General features: G+C 41.3%; 1 protein-coding gene across 1 annotated transcript; it reads right to left on the reverse strand.

The window, feature by feature from the left end:
- Nucleotides 1-1035: 1035 nt before the first annotated feature.
- Nucleotides 1036-15924, reverse strand: LOC308113540 (neuronal acetylcholine receptor subunit alpha-4-like). Its single transcript, XM_080469914.1, has 6 exons — nucleotides 15542-15924; nucleotides 12204-12355; nucleotides 7614-7658; nucleotides 7412-7521; nucleotides 4519-5950; nucleotides 1036-1683 (listed from the first exon to the last, which is right to left on the reverse strand). The coding sequence occupies exons 1-6, from the start codon at nucleotides 15609-15611 to the stop codon at nucleotides 1558-1560; spliced, it is 1935 nt and encodes a 644-aa protein (XP_080326040.1). The 5' UTR covers nucleotides 15612-15924; the 3' UTR covers nucleotides 1036-1557.
- Between the last annotated feature and the right edge of the window lie 4468 nt (nucleotides 15925-20392).

Consider the following 20392-nt stretch of genomic DNA (forward strand, 5'->3'; position numbering starts at 1 on the left):
ATAAATTTTAGGCTCCCACACGGACGTTCGTATTGACAAATAACGTAGTTGGATCACTGACTGTGAGTCATGACACTCTGGAGGCCGCCATTGTTGTTATTGTCCATCTACTCACACATGTACGGAACTATTTACCGCTGTGGTGTGCATGCGCAGTAGCAGCATTTCAGAAAAGTTGAAAGATTTGAAGTGTTCTCAAAAAATTGCATTTTCAGTGGCTCTGAGCACCAGGCACCAAAAACGCAATGAATGTTTTACGTTTTCACTTAAAAACATTGTTGGCCAAACAGGGCCTACGTCTTAAAGGGCTGTAAACAAAGGTTAGTACTTTCGCCCCACATCGAGAAGGTAGTAGGTTCAAATACAGGCTAGGGGCCTTTCTGTGTGGAGTTTGCATGTTTGCAAGTCCATAAACATGCACTGTGGGTCCCTGAGCAAGACCTTGAGCGCCGCGCTGTGTGGCTGCCTACCGATGGGTCTATTCGGTAAACAAATTTGATTAAACTGGTAAGCATTATTTGATATTTATCTCAGAAAGCAACATTGTTGCGGAAATTATGTCGCAGAATACACACCGAAACGACTGCTCAGCGGGTGATTTACTTTGGGCACGGAAAATAAATGTGAACACTGATTCAGAGTGGAAAAACAAAACCCACAGGCACTGGAACAACATTGAATCTGCTTCTACTTTCTGTGAGACATCAATGCTCACCATTACACTACACCATCACGCTGCCATTCCTTATTGTTTCACTTAACATGGAGGCTGTTTATGTTTATGTCTGTATGATCCAGCGTGTCCCCAACAAATTATTTCTTGTTCCTGATTAGAAGGGGCTTAAAAAAGGGTCACTTTGAAAGTAATTTTCACGAAAATGCCGCAATAACACGTTTGTTGAGGAGCTTGTGTTGAAAAAGAACATATGAAGTCAACATTGCACAAAGCCACACACAGCCCAAAATATTCCCCAGCAGTGAACTTTGACAATCAGGTTCCATAGAAATAAGACTTTTTTTTTTTTTTTTTTTTTTATGAACAGAAAGGCCTGAATATCTGTAGAGAGCAGCACGCAGCCGACTGTGTTATTGTCAAGATACTTCAACACAGGCATGGCTGTGGGAATGCTAAAAGTGAGACATAAATCAAACTGAAAAAAAATGAAATCGGTGGCTACACCTGGAGTCCTGTTCTTTCTCAGGTTTTATCCACAGGTCTAAAGGTGTCACACTTCATTTTTCAAGATGTTATTTTATAAATGTGACAGCTTGAGCCATACAGCTCAGTGTCAAAACGGAGTGGCGCAGAAGGATATTTCCGCCATCGGCCTTTTGCCCTCATAAAGAATTTATATGCCCACTGGAATCAATGATAGATACTTCATCTTGTCTCTCAGTGAGTAACCTTTTGATAACCCGGGGTGAGAGCAAGGAATGTGACTTGTCTCTTAGCAAAATAGAAAATAAAAAGATTATTGATAAACCTTTACTTTTTTTTTTTCCAATATAAGACATCAAGTCCTCCTGACAGCGTCCTTTTTTCTTGACCTAGAGATTCTAGATCATCCCGGCCAACCAAGGAGGGAGAAACAGTCCCACGGATCCTAGGATGCACACCAGCACAAACATCCAGAGGAATATCCTGTCGATGACCATGGCCACGTACTTCCAGTCCTCCTTCACCTGGCAGAGGAGAGAAACAGCACAGTTTTCACACCACACCTCCTCTCTTTTTTTAACCAGCTGTCACTTTTTCACCCTTGATTGATTCCTCTCAAATGGCAGATTTTTTTCATTACGAGGCTGCTGTCTCCTAAATGTCAGTCGATCCTTGCTTGTGTCTCTTATGAAAAATTCAAGGTCAAATTACTGGCCACCTATTGTTTTAAAGGCAGGTCTTCTCTGGGCGCAGCTAAAGTGCACTATAGCATCACCAGAGACTGGTTTTATGAGTTGTTGTTTTTTTCTCCTGACACACTGAATCTTTATGTTTTTTGGAGGGATTGTTTTGTGTATTTTAGGTAAGGGTTTCTAAATTTCAGGTATTTCCTCCAAATGATTTCAATCATTGTTTAGCGGTCAATATAATTCTAGGAATTAACTTATCCATTCATCTATCTTCCATACCCTTTTAGCCAACTGAGAGTTGTTGTGGGGTTGGAGCCGATCCAAACCGATTATGAAGGCAGGGTACAACCTGCACATGTTTACAGTCCATCACAGGACAAACAGCCAAAGACACTCACATCCACATCTACAGACAATTAAGAGTCACTTAAACTGAAATTCATTCATTTTGAATTGTGGGAGGAAACATGCAAGTTCCACTCACATAAAGGATTCAAACCAGGGATTTCCTGTCTGTGTGGGGAAATCACTAACCACTGCACTACACCACCTAGAGTAACCATGTCCTTGAGGCCCCGTTTACACGACAACATTTGACGTGATAACACCTAATCCGTGAAAAAAAAAAGGAGTGCGTTTACACTGCAGCAGCGGACACACTGACAACAATGCAGTTAGTATGCCAGGCCACGGGAGGGTGCTGTTGTTTGTTTTAGTCATGAAACCACAGAGACGTGTGCAGAGAACAATACACTATAAACGTGAAAAAAATCGAGGGAACACGACATTCATATGGACCGATGACAAATCGTATGCTATCAGGGGAACGCCTCAACTATAAAACTACTGATATGGACTAGAAAACTAGAGTATGGACAGCAAGTCATACCACTGCGGGTCCGCCATGATTGTTTACAGGCGCATTAGCAGAAGGAACTATTTTCAATGGGAAGGGAGGGGGAGAGATGCCCATTAACAGCACTTTGTTGCCTCTGCAGGAGGGAATTGTGATTTTTTCCAAGTTGGGAGCCGGTATAAAAACTTCACGATACAGTGGCTCTGCACACCGTTGTCGTGTAACTGGACCTCCCAAGATTTAAGAAAGTTTTGCGGACAAACTCAAATTCGTTGTCGTGTAAACGGGACCTAATATCTCTGTTTTTCACTGTTACATGAATAAATTGTACATGAGGTGAAAAATAGCTGAATAGATTTTTGTTGAATCATTTTCTAACTGCATTGAAGAACCAAATGTAAAAGAGAACAATGTAACCAAGAGGACATGTCCAACCTCATGACATTGAGTCATGGTCACCCTTTTCACAAAGATAAATAATAGTTTTTTGGAAACAAGCTTTAGAACAAACACATAAATGAACACGTTAAAAGCTTCTTTTTTTTTAATTTTCTCTTTATTTTTTTGCTTACTTTTCTAAATTTAAAAGATACTTCAGTTTCAGCCATATTTTTAGGCCCCGTTTACACGACAAAGTGTTCAAGCGAAAAAGGAAAAATTTTGTTGAACGACAAAGGTGCTCGGAGCTACTGAAAACACAACTTTTCAAAAATCCTCCAACACAGTCGGTAAAAATGCGGGAAAATGCAACTTGTCTTTAACGCTGCTACTGAGCATGTGCACCACAGCTGTTGTATGTTGCTCTACACATGTGCATGTAGATAAGACCACAGCAACTCCAGAGTGCCATGACTCCCAGTCCATAGTCTCCTGGAACTTGATAGTTTTAGAGTAGAGTCACCGTAATAACAATCGAACTTGGTCATCTGTCAATACGAATGTCTGTGTACTTATCATTGTTATTGTTTATAGTGTATTGTTTTCTGTGTGTGGTTTCATTACAAAAACAACAGCACCCGCTAGTAGCCCAACATGCGAACTACATTGCATTCAGCATTTCTGCCATTTCCATGACAAAGTTGTCAAAATGTTGCTGTGTAAATGTAAAGCATTTCTTAAACTAAAGCACAAAAATTATGTATTTTTACATGAAACGTTGTCATGTAAACGAGGCTTTAATCATTCCAGTTTAAGCTGTGGTGACCTGATCCATTCCTATAAAATTTTCCTTGGATCCACTCCTGGTATTTGGTTCACATGTGCATCTATTCACGTTCAGGTCCACGTGAGTCAGAATAATTATTCTTTCATTTCTAGGAAAAATCAGTTTGCCTCCGAATAGCAACAGCAATATTTTTTTTTTTTTCATTTATAAAAGACAAGGTGACTACAGTGGCAGATAAACTCGCTGTTCTCTTTTTTTGAGACCATAAATCTGATTGTTCCTTGTTTATCTGACAACCTCATCCAAGCTTTTTTTTTTCTCCTTCACTTCTGCTTTCAGTACTGGGATGAGACTACATTTTGACACATGAAATCCAATCTGATGTGTGTTTTGTTTATCTGATGTGCCTGTGCTGTCTGCCGGTTCCGCTCATCATTTCAGTATCCTTTAATCCCTCACCTGTATTCAAATACCTAATTCTTATTTATAAATTCATCCTATTTAAATGGTCAGTGTTGTATTGTTTTGTGTATTTTAACTTTTTTTGAATTATGTTGGTGTTTAATATTTTCAATATTCTTTGTTGTTTGTATTTTAATACATTTTTTCTTCTGTTGTAATGTTGACTCGTGAATAATAAAATACTCACTGAGAAGTCTGCATCCTCTGCCCTGAGATGATCAGCTATGTACTGAACCCCCTCTATGGCTCTCTGCATAGCAGGGGATATAGTTGGAATCAGAGTGTCCTGTTGGGTACTTGCGTCTTTCGTGGACTCAGCTGGGACAGTTTTCACCAGGTTTTCTGTGGGGGCGGTTTTCTCCACCAGCCCCGTCATCCCGATGACCGCGTCATCGTGGAAACAGCAATACTGGAAGCTGCGCGAGCGGCAGCGATGTCCGGCCCTCTGATGAATTTGCTTTGTCTGGTCACTCATTTGCTCTACGCTGTGGGAGCGACCATTCGGGGCGAGTACCGCCGACTCGTGTCCGGACAGACTGCATATCGGTCCCAGCTGTAAAGTTGGTGGCAAAGACAACTGGGAGGAGGACGAAGCTGCGGAGTTGTGTCCCCGTAAAGGATGCTTCTCTGATAGAACCGAGTACTGGCCAGATGTGGAACGGCCAAAAATGTTGGCCTTTGGCGAGGGATGTTCCTTGCTGTGGTTGTCGAGGGGGGAGGACGGGGGAGAGGGAGAGCAGACGAGAATGCTTGGACTGTCAGAGCGAGTCTTTGGGTTTGTGTTCTCTACCTGGGTCATCTGTCTTAACCCCGTCTCCAAACCCATCCAAAAGGCTTGCGAGTTGCCTGTTGTGGATATCGTGGGTGGACGGTGCATCATTTCGATCAGCTTCTTGCAGTGCTGCTTCGCCGTGCCCGGGGGGCGCTTCATGAAGAGAACCCGAGGTACCAAATCCAAGAAGACCCTCCGCACCCAGTGAGGCATGCCGTGCGTCTGCGGCGATCTGTGATGTACGTTCAACACGAACACAGTAATTACAATGGAGAGTGTGACGAAGACCATGGTGAACAGCAAGTATTCACCAATCAGGGGGATCACCAGCGATGTGGAGGGAATGATCTCAGTGATCAGCAGGAGGAACACTGTGAGGGACAGTAACACCGAGATACACAAAGTGATCTTTTCTCCGCATTGTGACGGCAAATAAAACACCAGCACCGTCAAACACGAGATAAGGAGGCAGGGGATGATGAGGTTAATGGTGTAGAACAACGGAAGCCTTCTAATGATGAAGTAGTAGGTGATGTCCGCGTAGATCTCCGTGCAGCATTCGTACTTTTTTGTATTGTATTTGCCCACAGCATTGATAATGACCCACTCGCCGCTCTCCCAGTAGTCCATCTGGTCCACGTCGCTGGCCATGCTGATCAGATCGATCTTGGCGCGGTCGTAGGTCCACGAGCCGAACTTCATCTTGCAGCTCTGCTGGTCGAAAGGGAAAAACGTGACATCTATGCTGCATGAGGACTTATAAATGGCTGGAGGCATCCACTTTATCTGACCGTCGTAGAACAGATGTGCTTTGGTGAGGTGAGTTACTGCAAAGTCGCCATCGGCACTGAGGATAAGGAACATAGAAAACATAGGAGAGAAAACTTTACTGAATACAGTTCACGTCACTAGTCAATAGTTTCACTCTGAGGCTTCGGTTTCATGGGCATTTCTTCAAGAATACTTTAGATTGGTCAAGGTTAACTGCATTTCTTTCAACAGTATAGCACAATTGTCCTCAGCAGATGGAGTTTGCCCAGTTTCCATGGAGATAGATAAAGTTTTCTAAAGAGAAATTTACAGAAACAGCAAAGAAGAGACACTTGACGGGAGATTTTACAGTATTCAAGATGTGGGAGAGACTTTTGCTATTGCTAAATAAAATGATTTTGCATTACTATTAGCTTTTATAATCAATAAATTCCACAATAACTTGTGAATAACTGAAAAATTTGAGGGACAAGTGAGAACAAAACAATTAACTCAATTGGTACATGCTATTGGTATGAGCCAAATCATATATATTTGTTGTTTATTTACCGAGGTTGCGCAACAAAGAATGTTTATTCATATATGCTGATGATGAATGCTTAAATGTCAGTTGCTTTCAAATGTGTGTGGTCACATAGTAGAGTACCTGAACAAATAACTGATAAGATGTACCAACATTATCTACACAATATTGTTGAAGCAAATTGTTTTTGTGAAGATAATTAAATACAAGATGACAATGTTCTATTTCTGTCTGGAATCTGGCGCATCAGCTGCTCAATCCTCTTTTCTCTCATCTTTTAACTCTAATTGAATGGATTAGTCTCATTTGTTTAAGTCAAATCTTTAAAGTCACATCTGCTCTTTGCTTTTAAACACCTGATCACAAATATTCTTCACTCTGCAGTTCAAAATGTAAACAGAAAAGTATTCTTTTCATGTTAATTTGCCATTGTCTTCACTGTCTGTGTGTATAGGCCTTTGAAATTATTGTGAAATTATACTGCTCTGCCTCATTAGTTTGTGTGACAACATGCATTTGACAGTTATTTCACAAATTCAGTCAAGCTCGTGTCCGGCACGGTTCAACACAATAGCTGATTGCCTTGTTTAGAATGAAATTATAACAAGGCTACTTGAGGCAATCCCACCGGATGCATTATGTTTGGACCACCCCCCGATGAAATACAACTTATTACATTTCATCTTCCAATTGAAGGTTTTGATGTATTACTTTCAGTGATATTGAGCTTTGTTTGTAATTGCATCCATTAAGGCCGACCTTGTTCACATTTAATTCAGCTAAATTACTTTATGACATTGGCACAGGACAAGATGTTTGGCGTACCAAGAGAGTCTTGGTGTTTTCCCTCCAGTCACACCATCTGTTGCTGCTAAACCATCAAAGTCTGATCATTACTAAACATATAATTATTTATTTTGCTTTGAAAATTGGTGACATTTAAGAAGGCGTGATGCGTGATTGAAATAAACGTGTTCTTCATATAACATACGATGTAATAATGAAGACCCTCACTTGTTGTAGAGGACGATGTCAGGCCTCCAGATTATCTCGGAGGGGATACGGATGGAGGTGACATTTTCATATTCCTCCGGGTTCCAGCAGAGTTTGTAATCGTTCCATTCCTGGAAGGAAACATTCATAATATTTACTCACAGGAGCTTTGAGCTGGATTCTTTCATTTGCATTTTTTAATATTTCCACAATAATTTCCTACTTGCTTGACCCAGACGTTCGTTGTCATCATCTGGTTCTTCTCATCCTTGAATGAAAAAAAAGGAAACATACAACATTAATTTTCTTTCAAATTAATCCCAGGACTCCGTTTACATGATAACATTTTCAACTGAATATGCAAGTTTTTGAAAACGGCTCCCGAGACTTTTAGAAAATTGAAGCGAGTAGATGGACAATAACAATAATGTTTGCTTCCAGAGTGTCATGACCCCCAGTCCATAGTCTCCTGGGGCTTGGTAGCTTTATAGTTGACAGTCACACAGAATAACAATCCAATCTCTTCATCTATCCATACAAATTTCTGTGCACTTGTCACTGTTAAATGTTTATAGGGTATAGTTCTCTGTGTCTATGTGTGTGTGGTTTCATTAGAAAAACAGCCAAATGCGCCAACTTGTGGTCTTGCGTGCTAAGAACATCGTTTCCACCGTTTGCTGTTTCCGTGGAAACGGACATTGTTTTCAAAATGTTGCTGCGTAAATGCAACACTTCTCCTAAACGAAAACACAAAAGCGATGCGTTGTCAAATAAAGGAGCCGAGATTTGATCATCAGATATACAGATCGTCTTGCTTTACAGTTATTTTTAATTCAACGTTCATTCAGTTTGAAGGACAGATCCAGAGGGGAATCTACCAAGGTTAAAAAAAATAATAAAAAAAACTATTTTCGGCAGCGCTTCATGCAAAAACACTTGCTGTTGCTTCACTGGCAAGCTGCTTTCTCCATCTTTTCCCCTGCAGCATCTAAGACCCAGCAGTCGGGGAACACACTCTGAAGGAGAGGACAACTTCACCCACAGCTGAGTCTCTTCAGCAGGCATGCAGAGCAAGCGCTGTCAGCTAATTGTGTGTCAAAAACTTGGAGAATCTTTCCCATTGCAATGCAGGCTGTACATATTCAATCACTGAGCTGCACCAGGCTGTACCGTGTGTCTCTATAGGCAGTGATGTGCTCAAAATTATATTGTTTTTTCAACTTGGTCAACTGCAGCACAACAGCCATTCAGCACATTGCATGTGTCTGTGTGTCTGCACTTAAAACCAAAGTTTGTCTCAAATGCAAAGACAGGGACAAGTGAGGATAAAGATATCAGTTTGGCAGCTGTGTCTCGACTGCCGCTCAGGGGACGGCTTTGAATATTTACTGCCAGTGTTAGCATACTTGACAACTGAATTTAATTTAGGAAAAAATAATGTAATCTCATCGGTTGTGGTTTCATTTCCGCAGATAAGCGATCTGTATTTAAATCTAGCTCCCTCGCTTGATGTGGCTTCGAAATGCTTATTAGTAATTAATTATAGGTGCGATAGTGAGTGAACAATCAAAAAGGTACCAATGACACAGATGCATGGGACATAAAAGCATCCAGACAACCTGAAAGTGCAAATAATAGGAAACAATACATGTTGTTCATGAGCTAACATCTGAATCCAGTTAGTATTGTATTATTCATTTGAAAAGTTTAGATGCAAGGCTGGTTAAACAGTGTGTTCTTGTTATCGAAGGAAAACCTTTACTTCTTGTTGAAGAGTAAATCAGCCTCTGGTTTAGATTTTTTTTAATTAATAAAACAATGATAGAAGTGATTTTCTAAAGGTAAGTTTAAAGATTTGTAATTTAACTTCTCCTGGAGCTTAAGAATGAAGCTCCCTTTGTGTTCATGTTAATTTAGATTTTTGGGCATAATCCAATATAGATTTAATTTATTTATTTTGAAGTGGCTGCTCCCAAAGTCTCACCATGAAGCTGATTACTGTTTATCAATGTTTGCACACTATGATTAATGTGTTATTTTATAAGTTTACAAGTTCTTAATACAGCAAAAACATCTTGTAAGGCGTTAGCCATGAGATAAGCTATACAATGAATATTGAATAAAATATAAATTACAGTTTAAAGTTAACAAGCACAAATACACATCAAACTTGCTCCTTGTAATAATGAATGGAAATCCAGATTAAAATAAACAGAAAATAAAACTCAGAACTGTAGAGTCAACTCCCACCCGTCAATGTGTAGCTTTCTTATGGTAAGCTTGACAACTTTTGTCTTATTATCCATAGCTTGGTAGTTGGTCTATGACAGGGGGCGGCAACCCACGGCTCCAGAGCCGCATGCGGCTCTTTCACGAGTCGGTCCCAGTGCAGTACGTCCTGGAGCGGGATGGTATGCTATGGCAAAGCGCACCCAGACCCGACTGTGTTGCGCGGTCCGACTACAGATAGTGCGGCAAAATGTAGGCGGGGATGTAACGTCATTAAGCAACAATAGTTCCGCCCAAGAACATGGACGTTGCGGCCGCAGCTGCAGCTCTGAAGCTGTCAGCTCCCGGCGGCCACAGCTCTGCGGTCGTCTGAAGTCGTGAGCTCCCTGTATCTCTGACACGGCGGAAAACTATCTCAATCCGGACTGCAGCGTCCATCTCCCACTGGATCTCCTCCTCTCCTGTTACTGAGAGGAGCGTCTGAACCTCTTCAGAAGACTGCAGTGCTGTGGAGCGCCACATTTCAATAAACCCAGTCAACAAACAACCAGTGTGTGGTGTTCAGTGGGAAACGGGTTGAAATGGCACTTTGAGTGTTGAAGGTTGCCGAGCCCTGGTCTATGATTTCATCTAATGATAAATAAAACGTGATGAACGTTTTATTGCTTTATAAACAAAACAAACCCAGAAAAACTACTGCCTTTCTCCTAGCTACTCCCTGTGGAAAGTATTTTTTGACTCTATTTATTATATCAATTTTGTACAACTGTGAAATCTGAAATGCATTGTTGCATCAGGTAAAAAAGTGAATAGTCTGAGGTCGCACTAGTGGCTCTACATGAAAACTACATCATGTTCAGCGTTACTGATGCATCCATGTAAACGGACAAAATTTGGACATATAAATGTGAAACTTTTGTAAAACAAAAATGCAAAAACAATGCATTTTTGTTTGAAATGTCATGTAAATTGGGCCTTATATTGCATTTCACATAAGCCGACATATCAAACCAGATGCATGGTGTATCCATAGAAAATACATTTTTCTAATACAATATTTAACGTAAGACAGGAAAAATGGTTTAAAAGAAAAAACCCAAAGAACAAATCAAATATATAGCAAGAAGTTACATGTTAAAGTTTCCAGTTTACTGTCACCTTGTTATTCTTCAGTTAAACAGATTCAATGTTCAGTCCATATTTTGACCATCAAGAGCTGTACATCACTTTGTGAATTTCTATATTTTAACGCAGAGAGGTGAATGTATCAGTGTGTCGACAAACTTTATCTAAATACACAGATACTTAAAGACTCTCTGTAATCTCACAAAGAGAACAAGTGAGTTAAAGTGCAAGTGACTGAAAATCAGTGCTCCGGTATGTTTTCTCAGTATGACATCACCAATTATCAGTATGAAAAAGCTGTGATGAACAACCAATGTGTCTTACAAAGCTGAGCTAACAATCATTCACAAGGACGCATCAGCGGTAGTGTGTATGTTAGTTAAAATAGCTGGAAGTGAATCATGAAGAACTCAGAAGAAGGTTAATAAGGTGCAAACAGGAGTTCAGTGAAATAGTCACTGTAGAAGCCAACAATGTAATAATGCACACTAATGTTGTTTATTTGGGCCATTTGTAATGTAATGAAGCCAATATTGTAATAACTTTCTATAAGATAGTTGGCCTGATCCTGTAAAAACATTTTTACAATAGTTTAATGAATATTAATGAAGTAGAAGAACTGTTTGGTAAACATCCTGTCAGTACACTTTTGAGTGATTATTGAAAACCCAAATACATGGTATCATAAATGTAGAAACAAGGACGAATGGGGGAGAAAATGTAGAGAAACCTGTAAGAATCAATGAATGTCTAAAAGCTTAATAAAAACACTTAAAATGTATGTTAAGAAAAGTAGTAATATATTAAGAAATACAAAATATGCACACGATTAACCGGCGACATTAATTTGCTGGTTAAAGTGTGAATGTCCTGTGATGGACTGAGCACCTGTTCAGGATGTTCACTGCTCTACCATGCAGGTATCGAAAGAGGAAGACAACAAGAAGAAGCAGCTGCCAAACAGCTCAAAATGCGAAAACAGCAACTCTTGGACAGAGGAATTAATGTTTATCGCAGTCTGTTAATGCTCTCCAGACACTATGAATGAATGGATTTGAGGTTGCTGTGAGGAGTGAGTATATGATTAATGAGGAGCTCTGTCTTCGGCAAACAGGAGTTTGGTGAAATAATAAATGAGAGACAGCAGCTCTACAATTGCTTTTATGTATTTGTTAGTAATCACCACAGTATTTAATTACAGCAACACAGACAAAAGTATTGAAATACAATTACATTACATGTTTCCATTCCAGTTAAACAAATAAAATGTGAGGAATAAATCGAAAGGCGTGACACATAAAAAAAACCCTCCATATCCTGTGAGATAGGGAGAAGTATACCTGGCAGTGATTCTCTTAATCAGCACTGAGTGTAATTTCTGGCTGGTACATCATAAATATTCATTCCTACATTAAGAGTCCCTCCCGCAGGTTCACCCAGACTGTGAGGTTTTACTCACCACATCAATCAGCTGCGCGATGGAAAGTCCGAAATGGACAAGCACCGTGTCCGAGGTGTTTCTCACAGGCCGGGACAGCTTATTGTAATTTTCAAACAGATTCTGGAGCAGCCTCTCTTCAGCGTGGCCTCGAGGTCCGACTTGGGAATGAACTGAGGGCAGAGATGAAGGATAGTGGACACGTTAAAGAAAGCTTGGACCGGTTTGTGATATTACCGTCGTATAAAGCAAGATTTGTGGACCTTGCCACATTTGTCAGACAATATTGCTCATACTTTGGGCTCATTTGTGTCATTTGCTTCTGTGCCAAACTCCTTCAGAGGCCCTTTTTATGTCCTCATAAGCATTTCCAATTGCTCCCCTTTCTGCACATTTCTGCATGAGACAGAATCTGCGATTTCAAACGCAGGCCGTTAATACTGAATATATTTGCTCCTCTTTCACAATGCATTCATCTATAATGGAATTTATCCAAGGAATACAGAGTGTAATCTAAAAGCAGAGTGACCTCTATTATACAGGTGGCGTGTGGTTACATGAGACGCTGTTTGAGAGATGAGACAAATGGCCGGGTGGGGGGGTGAGCACCAGAACAGACGGAGAGGGGGGGTAGAGGAAGGATGAATCCGAGTCTGAGGACATCCGTCTCCGAGCGGACATGCTGACGGAGCGATGTGTCCAGACGTCTCATCCCACCCACCCTCCCTCACCCGCTGTCACCCCCTCGGCTACGGCGTCACTCCCGGCTGTGGCCACTCGTTCACATCCATCTCTGCACCGGGGGGCAACCTAATGAGGCCTGGGGACAATTAAACAAGCAGGGATGGTCCTGAGGTCACACTGTACAATGTCCTATTGTATCATGCTCCTCCTACAGTTCGATGAGGCCTTTGTTTCTTTGTGCACCTTGTTCATGTGTGTGCAAGTATTTCGCCGTCACAGCAATACATCACCTGCTGTGATTTATTTAACCAGCCTCACTGATGCTTCGTTATTCTTGACTCTACCTGGTTATTTCAGAGTCTTTCTCCAGTGGGAAGCATATAATTGTGTAGATACTGTTGATTGTAAAGGGCTTTAGGGGTGTTTTCTTTACCACCTTGTTATAGTTGCAGTCAAGTGATTACAAAGAAAGATAGATTTTCTCTTAGAACTACTTGTTTTGTAGGTGTTTTTCAAATGCGCTGCAATCTGTCTATCAATCAAAGATTCAAACTCCCTCCTCTGTTATAGTCTTAAAAGTGAGCTCCAGGTGTTGTTGTCATGCTTCCGGCCTTCCTCCCTGGTCCTCCTACCCTCTCAATCAAAGCTGATGGGCTGTCCTTCAGCTGCCTGAAAACTGGCATCCACAATGTTTAAAGGCTCCAAATCGATATCTTATTAAAAGGATATAGTTTCTTTTCTTGTTTCTTCCCCCCCTTCCCCCTGCCAGTGTCTTCCCTTTCTGTTTACGCCTAAATTTGTTCAGCATGTCCAGACATCCGACAACCTTGAAATGCCTCCGTGTTTCCCCGATGAGACACACCGACACAGGTAGCTTATGTCTAATCACATCAGATCTGAGCGGTATCTGTTCAATGGAGCTGATATTTAATAAAAAGAAGACGAAAAAAGAGGGGATGCTCCAGTGGATGATAACGCACGCTTGCAACTAATTGGTTTAGATGGAAGAGCTCGCAGGGTGCCCTGACTTTAACAATATGTGAGTCACATCAGTAATATCTGCTGGGGGGGAACAGGTGGGAGGGTATGTGATGCACCAAAGAGGGGGACACTTTAGGTCACTATTGGGGTGGAGCGGTGAGGGGGGTATTAAATTAATATTTCTTAAAAGAAATGGGTTTGTTGCTTCAGCAAATCTGTATGAAGGATGCAGGACCTTGTAGTTTTATAACTTTACAGGCTTAATGGAATGAGTGCTTTTAGTTTGTGATGTTACCCATCCATCCATCCATCCATCCATCCTTCCATCCATCCATCCATTCATCCATCCATCCATCCATCCATCCATCCATCCATCCATCCTTCCATCCATCCATCCATCCATCCATCCATCATATTGATTCTTCTACACCCATTGCAGGTCACTTGTCCATCACAAACACTGATGTTCACACTTAAGTTGCATCAAATGCATGTTTTTTGACTGTGGGAGAAAACCAGAGGAGAAAACCTTCCCATGCACATGCAGAACATGCAAACAAACCCAACACAGCTCCTCAAGCCAGGAATTGAACAATTCTTGCTGTGAGGTGAGAGTGATTCAAAATCTTTCTCAAATGAAATCATGGGTGGACAATAATCTGTTCTCAAAAGAAGGAAAAAAAACCAAACCTGGTGATTTCCCCCCTGGATTCCAAAATTGATATGCACTTTAAAGTATCTCCAGTCCTGATACAGACTATAATGAGCCCACTCAACATGCACCTATTATACAGACACTCTCTCAACATTTGTCTTCCAGATTATTCAGTAAATATGTATGCAAATATTTGTAATAAAATAAAATTGCTGGTGTGATCCACAATAGTCAAATATGAATTTTATGAACAGTTTGTATCATTTATAGTTGTTACCAGGTATGTAAAGCACAAGCCGAGCAGTTCCATCCCACTGAGTTATTCAGATGTGTCAGAGCTACACCGGACCCAAATCTGTCCTCTTTTGATCAATGCACTCTCACAGGCCAATACTGCACCAGCAGCAAATATCACTTTCCATTCAACAGAGTGCTGTTGAACCAGGCGCAGGAAGGATGTTACCAGGTTACCAAGCCTGGGTAGCAACAGAGGCGCTTTGTATAAAGGCTCAATTAAAAGATAAAAAACATAGAAGACAAGTTCTGTGTCCTGAAGGTTGAGTGTTTTTGTCAGTGATTGTAATAATCAGCACGGCAAATTAGCCTTCAGACTTTTTCAAAAGAATAATAAGACACTAATAAGACTGGGGCTTGAGAGTACAGATGTGATTGGGTAAGGAGAAGAAGGCTACATTTGATATTTTACTATCTTTTACTTTATTTTGGAGGCAATAAAGAGGCACTTGGACAGTAAAGAAAAGGGCTACCAATGCAGCTTAAGTAAAAGAAAGCACTAGTTTGGAGTAAAAAGCTCTAGAGGTATACAGCCATGCACCGAGAGACTTTCAGGGGCTGATATTTTGAGTGATTTGCACACAGAAATACAATGAATGGGAATAATAATCTAAGAAAAGTTGCTTGTATAATAACACACAAACAAACCACATCTTTCTCCTGTCTGACCTCTGTTTTCTGTGCCCTTGAGTAAATCTGTGCAGCCATAAAAGAACATAGTCTGTCAGGAGGCTGTAAGATTTACCTTGTGGAGGAAGAGTGAAGAGAAGTAAACTCAAATATCTGTACATATCCATGGTGCCTTTCTGTAGCATCCAGCTCAGAGTGAACTCCCCCTCAACTTCAGCCGGATCTCAGCCCAGGTGGCGGGTCACCCCGAGGGGAGCCCGAATGTGAAACCGTGTCCTGTCAGGGCGTCTCTTCTGAGGTTCAGATAAGGTGGAAGAGCCAGATGGAGAGGTCATGTGAGGGAGTGTGTGTCGGCCGAGGGTCCGGCAGCCCTCCTGGTTCCATTGGTCAAATGCTCCCAAAGGCTGATGCTCTGTGCTCCTGCTGACATGTCGTGTAGTTTTCCTCATCCGACACTTGGAGGTCCCTCCTCGCTCCCCTGGAATCCCTCATCCGAGTGAGGCTCATCCCTCTATTCTCCACCCTCCGTGTCTACATCACTCCCTCCCTCACCGCTCCTCTCCTCTCTCCGCCTCCTCACTTCACCTCCTTCTCTCTCTCTCTCTCTCTCTCTCTCTCTCTCTCTTTCTCTCACACACACACGCCTCATTCCTCTCTTTGCATTCAGTCCTTCCCTCCCACTTATTTTTTTCTCTCCCTGTTCCAGTTTCCTGTCTCTTTTTCACATTTTTTTCCCATTAAAACCTGCTAACTTTTTTGTCATTCTGTGTGTGTGTGTGTGTGTGTGTGTTGGGGGGGGGGGGGGGGGGGGGGGGGGGGGGGGGGGGGCAGAGATTTTATTTCACTTTTTACCAAAATCTACAGTACAAACCAGGAATGTGATATGCTTTTCACATGTGTGTGTGTGTGTGTGTGTGTGTGTGTGTGTGTGTGTGTGTGTGTGTGTGTGTGTGTGTGTGTGTGTGTGTGTGTGTGTGTTTCCGTGGGCCCGTTATTTGTATGTGAGCTGTGTGCAGATACCTGTCAGAGTCCACAGTGTTAAAAAGGCCAGTGACTCACTCTTCAATCACCTCCCCAACCCTCCCCTCCCCTTCTTATTTAAACACCCCTGACCCTCACCTGCAGTCATTTCCCCACCTTATAATGTCTTACACATGGGAGTGAGGTTTCTTTTTTCATTTCAGCACTGCTCTCAGCCTCCTTCACAGCATTTATACGTCAGCAGAGCTCAGTGCCAAGGCTGGTCATCTACTGAGGCAGTCCCATTTGCTTGAAGTGTGCTTCCTGTTGTCGTACATCCTTTTTTCTTGCTACTATTCCCCAGTGATGCCAGAGTGTCATGTTTTGATGACAAAGGAATATAAGAGAATAAGTTAGTGACATTTAAAAAAAAAAACCTTGACTCAAGTGTCGTGTTTACTTGAGTATGACTTAGGCAGAAGCTGGCTTTTGACTCCTCTGACAGCTCTTTTTGACTGTGTTGCGTGATCGAGTGCAACAAAAGAGGTCCAGGCGGAGATATATTTTGCAGTTGTGGATGTCTTTGTCAGATATGCTTCTTTTCAATACACCATAAGCCCACAGAGAGAAAGCCTCCGCAGTGCACACATTGATTTTTTCTAATCAAAGACATGGCTCTCTTGATCCGATGATGACTAACAGTGACTTGACAGATGAAGAGATTTCTCTAACCGGTGTGCCGACACATGCACAGATGTACGTTCCCTGCCATCAGAGATTTGATAGCCGATTCTTTAGTTGGATTGCTGACAGGAGTCCGGCAGGAATTTGTAAGTGGGACGACGGAACAGTGGGGGGCCACTGGAAGAGAAAATTTCGCTTTCAGTAAAAGGCCAGGGTGCACAAATAGGGCAATTAGAGTGTGGTGGCTGACACATACATTAGTTTATCTCACACCCACATATAGACACATATAAGCTCCCTCTGTGGCCATCTCTGCAGATGAGAAGAACCATCTGTGCCTCGCTGCTTTTCAAATGGAATAGCAGAATAAGGTATGGCAGTATTACCCTCTTCCTGTGGCTCACTTAATAATTCAACTCGTCCTCGTCTCAGGAAGCCGCCGCTGATCCCCAAACAGACACTTTGACCTCTGAATCAGATGGTCACAACTCCATCACACTTTCTGATTTACGCTAGGCTGTTTTGAAGCCGTTAAGGTGAGCAGCTGCCACGACACTGCAAAAGTCACAGGAAATAAAAAGTACATTCTGCACAGTAGGAGTTGTGGCATTTGAGAGGGTGAAGCTACAAGGGAATGTGTGTGAGCTTTACACATCAGCAGGTGGTATTTTCAGGACATCATGACTTCAGTGGCATGTGTCATGGGTGCTGAGGAGGAAATTGACAAGCTGAAGTAAAGGACAGAAGGAGACGCTTGAGATTTGATGTATTATGCACAGATGTTTATTGAAGGCAAGCCTGGAGAAGTTACATGACCTATGATGTCACTGCAATCCTGAAGCAATAGTGTGCTCATGGTCCATCTATCCAGCTAAGTAACTGCAAGAATTAACCTTGGTGTGTACACCAATTAGTTGTTGCCCTCCATCAATCCTCCACAGGGCTCCATCCACGTTACATCGTATTTGCATCGTTCGGTTGAATCTCAAGTACACTTGTGACACTGTTATGGTGGATCGGATACCAGCTGATCTTTAGTCCTCCAATGAGAGCAATACTCGATAAAACAAGAACTAATCTATGATCTAAAGAAATGAAAAAAGACAATGAAGTTGTAGGTGTTATTTCTAGGAAGACCTCTGAAATTACTGCAGTTTTATCCACACATATATTGTATGTTTGGATGGTCAAAATATGTTTTTTCTGAGGCCTCAAACATAAAACCATTCATGCTGTTGGTTGTTTTTGTGATGAAACCACACACTTACGCACAGAGAACTATACATTACAGTACAAGGACATTTGCATGGACCGACGATCAATTTAGATTGTTATTCCAGGTGAGTCTCAACTATAAAACTACCAAGTCCCAGGAGAGTATGGACTGGGAGCCTTGTCACTCTGGAGGCCGCCATCGTGCTGAAGAATTATTTACCACGGCCGTGTTTTGCATGCACAGTAGCAGCGTTTTTAGAAAGTTGCATTTTCCCCTGTCTTCATGACGATGGAGTTGGAGCATTTTCAAAAAGTTCCATTTTCAGTGGCTCTGAGCGCCATTGTCATGTAAACAGACCCCAAAATACAATTAAAGTTTTCCATTGTCACTTGAAAATGCTGTCGTGTAAACAGGGCTTTAGCCTTGTTATTGTTGGAAACTTCACTCAGAATTGTCTATGCATGTCCAAAAAAAGAGTGTTCACTACAAACAACGTGATTTGAAATGAACTATTTAGGAAGTTTGTTGTCAAGTAGCCCGTCGTATTCCTTTGTAGCATTGAAGCCCTGAGCTATCTTGTTCAAGCTCTAGTAAAAATCAATGCAGCTCAACTTGACATGTGGGCCGCATTCTGTGGTATTTCTAAAACTTGACAATTAAGAATGACTGGCTCTACAACAGCTAAAAAGTAAGAACATTTGTCTTTGACTATTTGTTTGTGCTTCTTAGCACCAAAAGCTGGTACCACACCTTTTAGTAACAAGCATTTGTATGACAAGAAACAATTTTGATTATATGGGTTGGACTCCTTAAAAAACTCGCATGACTAAAAAACTCCAATGGCCAAATATCTATTCTTTGCTGTTTGGTGTTAGTTGGTAAATTAAGTCATTGACATCTAAGGAAACAAACCAGATTGTCATGTTTAACAATTTCAGGAAGAAGTACGTTCGCCTCACGTCGGTCACCATCCTGCCATACATGGCTCGCAAACAGAATTCATACCCCTTGAACATCAGCATAATTGTGAAGTGGAAGGAAAATACAACTTTTTTTTTTTTTTTTTTTTTCACAAATAAAAAACTGAAAAATAAAACCTGTGCAGAAATTATGCTGAAAAACAATTTTGTGACACTTTGTGTTGGTCTGTCACATAAAATCCCAATAAAATACCTTTGGATTTCTGGTTTGTAATGTGACAAAATGTGGAAAGGTTCAAGGGGTACGGATAATTCTGGAATCCACTTTATCTTACACCAAAGACACTCAGGTTGATGGGCTGAAAATTAGGTAAATTAAATGGTAATGCAATGGTGATCCTTTAGGAAATTATCCATGAAGATTGTCAGCACCTGGTGGTACCAGAGTCGTTTGAAATAAGTCCAAAACAACAACTAATTAAAGCATTCGGCATAAATAAAGAAGATCTTTGATTGGGCATGTACTTACTCAGCTCTGCTGCGCATCCCCCAAATGCAGGTTCTTCCAACAGTCCAACATATGTTTCAAAGAAGCCGTGTTACAAAGACATAATCGCCTTTCTTTCTGTGCTATGTTTACCTCTATCAGAGGCTTTCTGTACATATTTGTAATCATGTAGTATTTTTGGTGGTCCACCTGGAAATACCGCCCAATAAAACATTCTGTGCAATGTCTATATATACTAATGAGCACATGGAGAACGATGTGTTCAAGTGTAACTTGGATGTAAGAAATGTCCCAGTAGGAAAAATACATCTAAACTCAGTCAAACTGGAAGCTTCTCACTGAGAACGTGGCAGATCCCAGAAGGGGGTCTGGCGTCATTCGACATAGCAACGGTTTTAGAGAAAGTCAAGTTATTAGCATTTGATTTGCATTTTGTAAGTACAAAGCTTTCTAACGATTGTGAACAGCAAAAAACAAAGCTGTACAGCAACTATGCATGAATGTTGTGTGAACATAAATGGAACCTCCTGAGATTCAGTTCATCCTCTTAGCTGATTTATAGTATGATGAGATCTTTGTGTATTTTCATCACTGTTGAAGGCGCTCATGTTGTTGCTTTTTGTAACATCAATCTGTAAATGGGAGAAAAGGACTTTTCCAACTGTTAACTATCCCAAT

The sequence above is a fragment of the Lipophrys pholis genome (assembly GCF_963383615.2).
Source record: "Lipophrys pholis genome assembly, chromosome: 8".
Taxonomy (NCBI): domain Eukaryota; kingdom Metazoa; phylum Chordata; class Actinopteri; order Blenniiformes; family Blenniidae; genus Lipophrys; species Lipophrys pholis.

Coding starts and splice junctions, on each gene's coding strand:
- LOC308113540 (XM_080469914.1), bottom strand. CDS start 15,611: ATGCTACAGAAAGGCACCATGGATATGTACAGATATTTGAGTTTACTT. Junction 7,659..12,203: donor TCGCGCAGCTGATTGATGTG/GTGAGTAAAACC, acceptor TTTTCATTCAAG/GATGAGAAGAACCAGATGAT. Junction 1,684..4,518: donor CAGAGGATGCAGACTTCTCA/GTGAGTATTTTA, acceptor CTCCTCTGCCAG/GTGAAGGAGGACTGGAAGTA.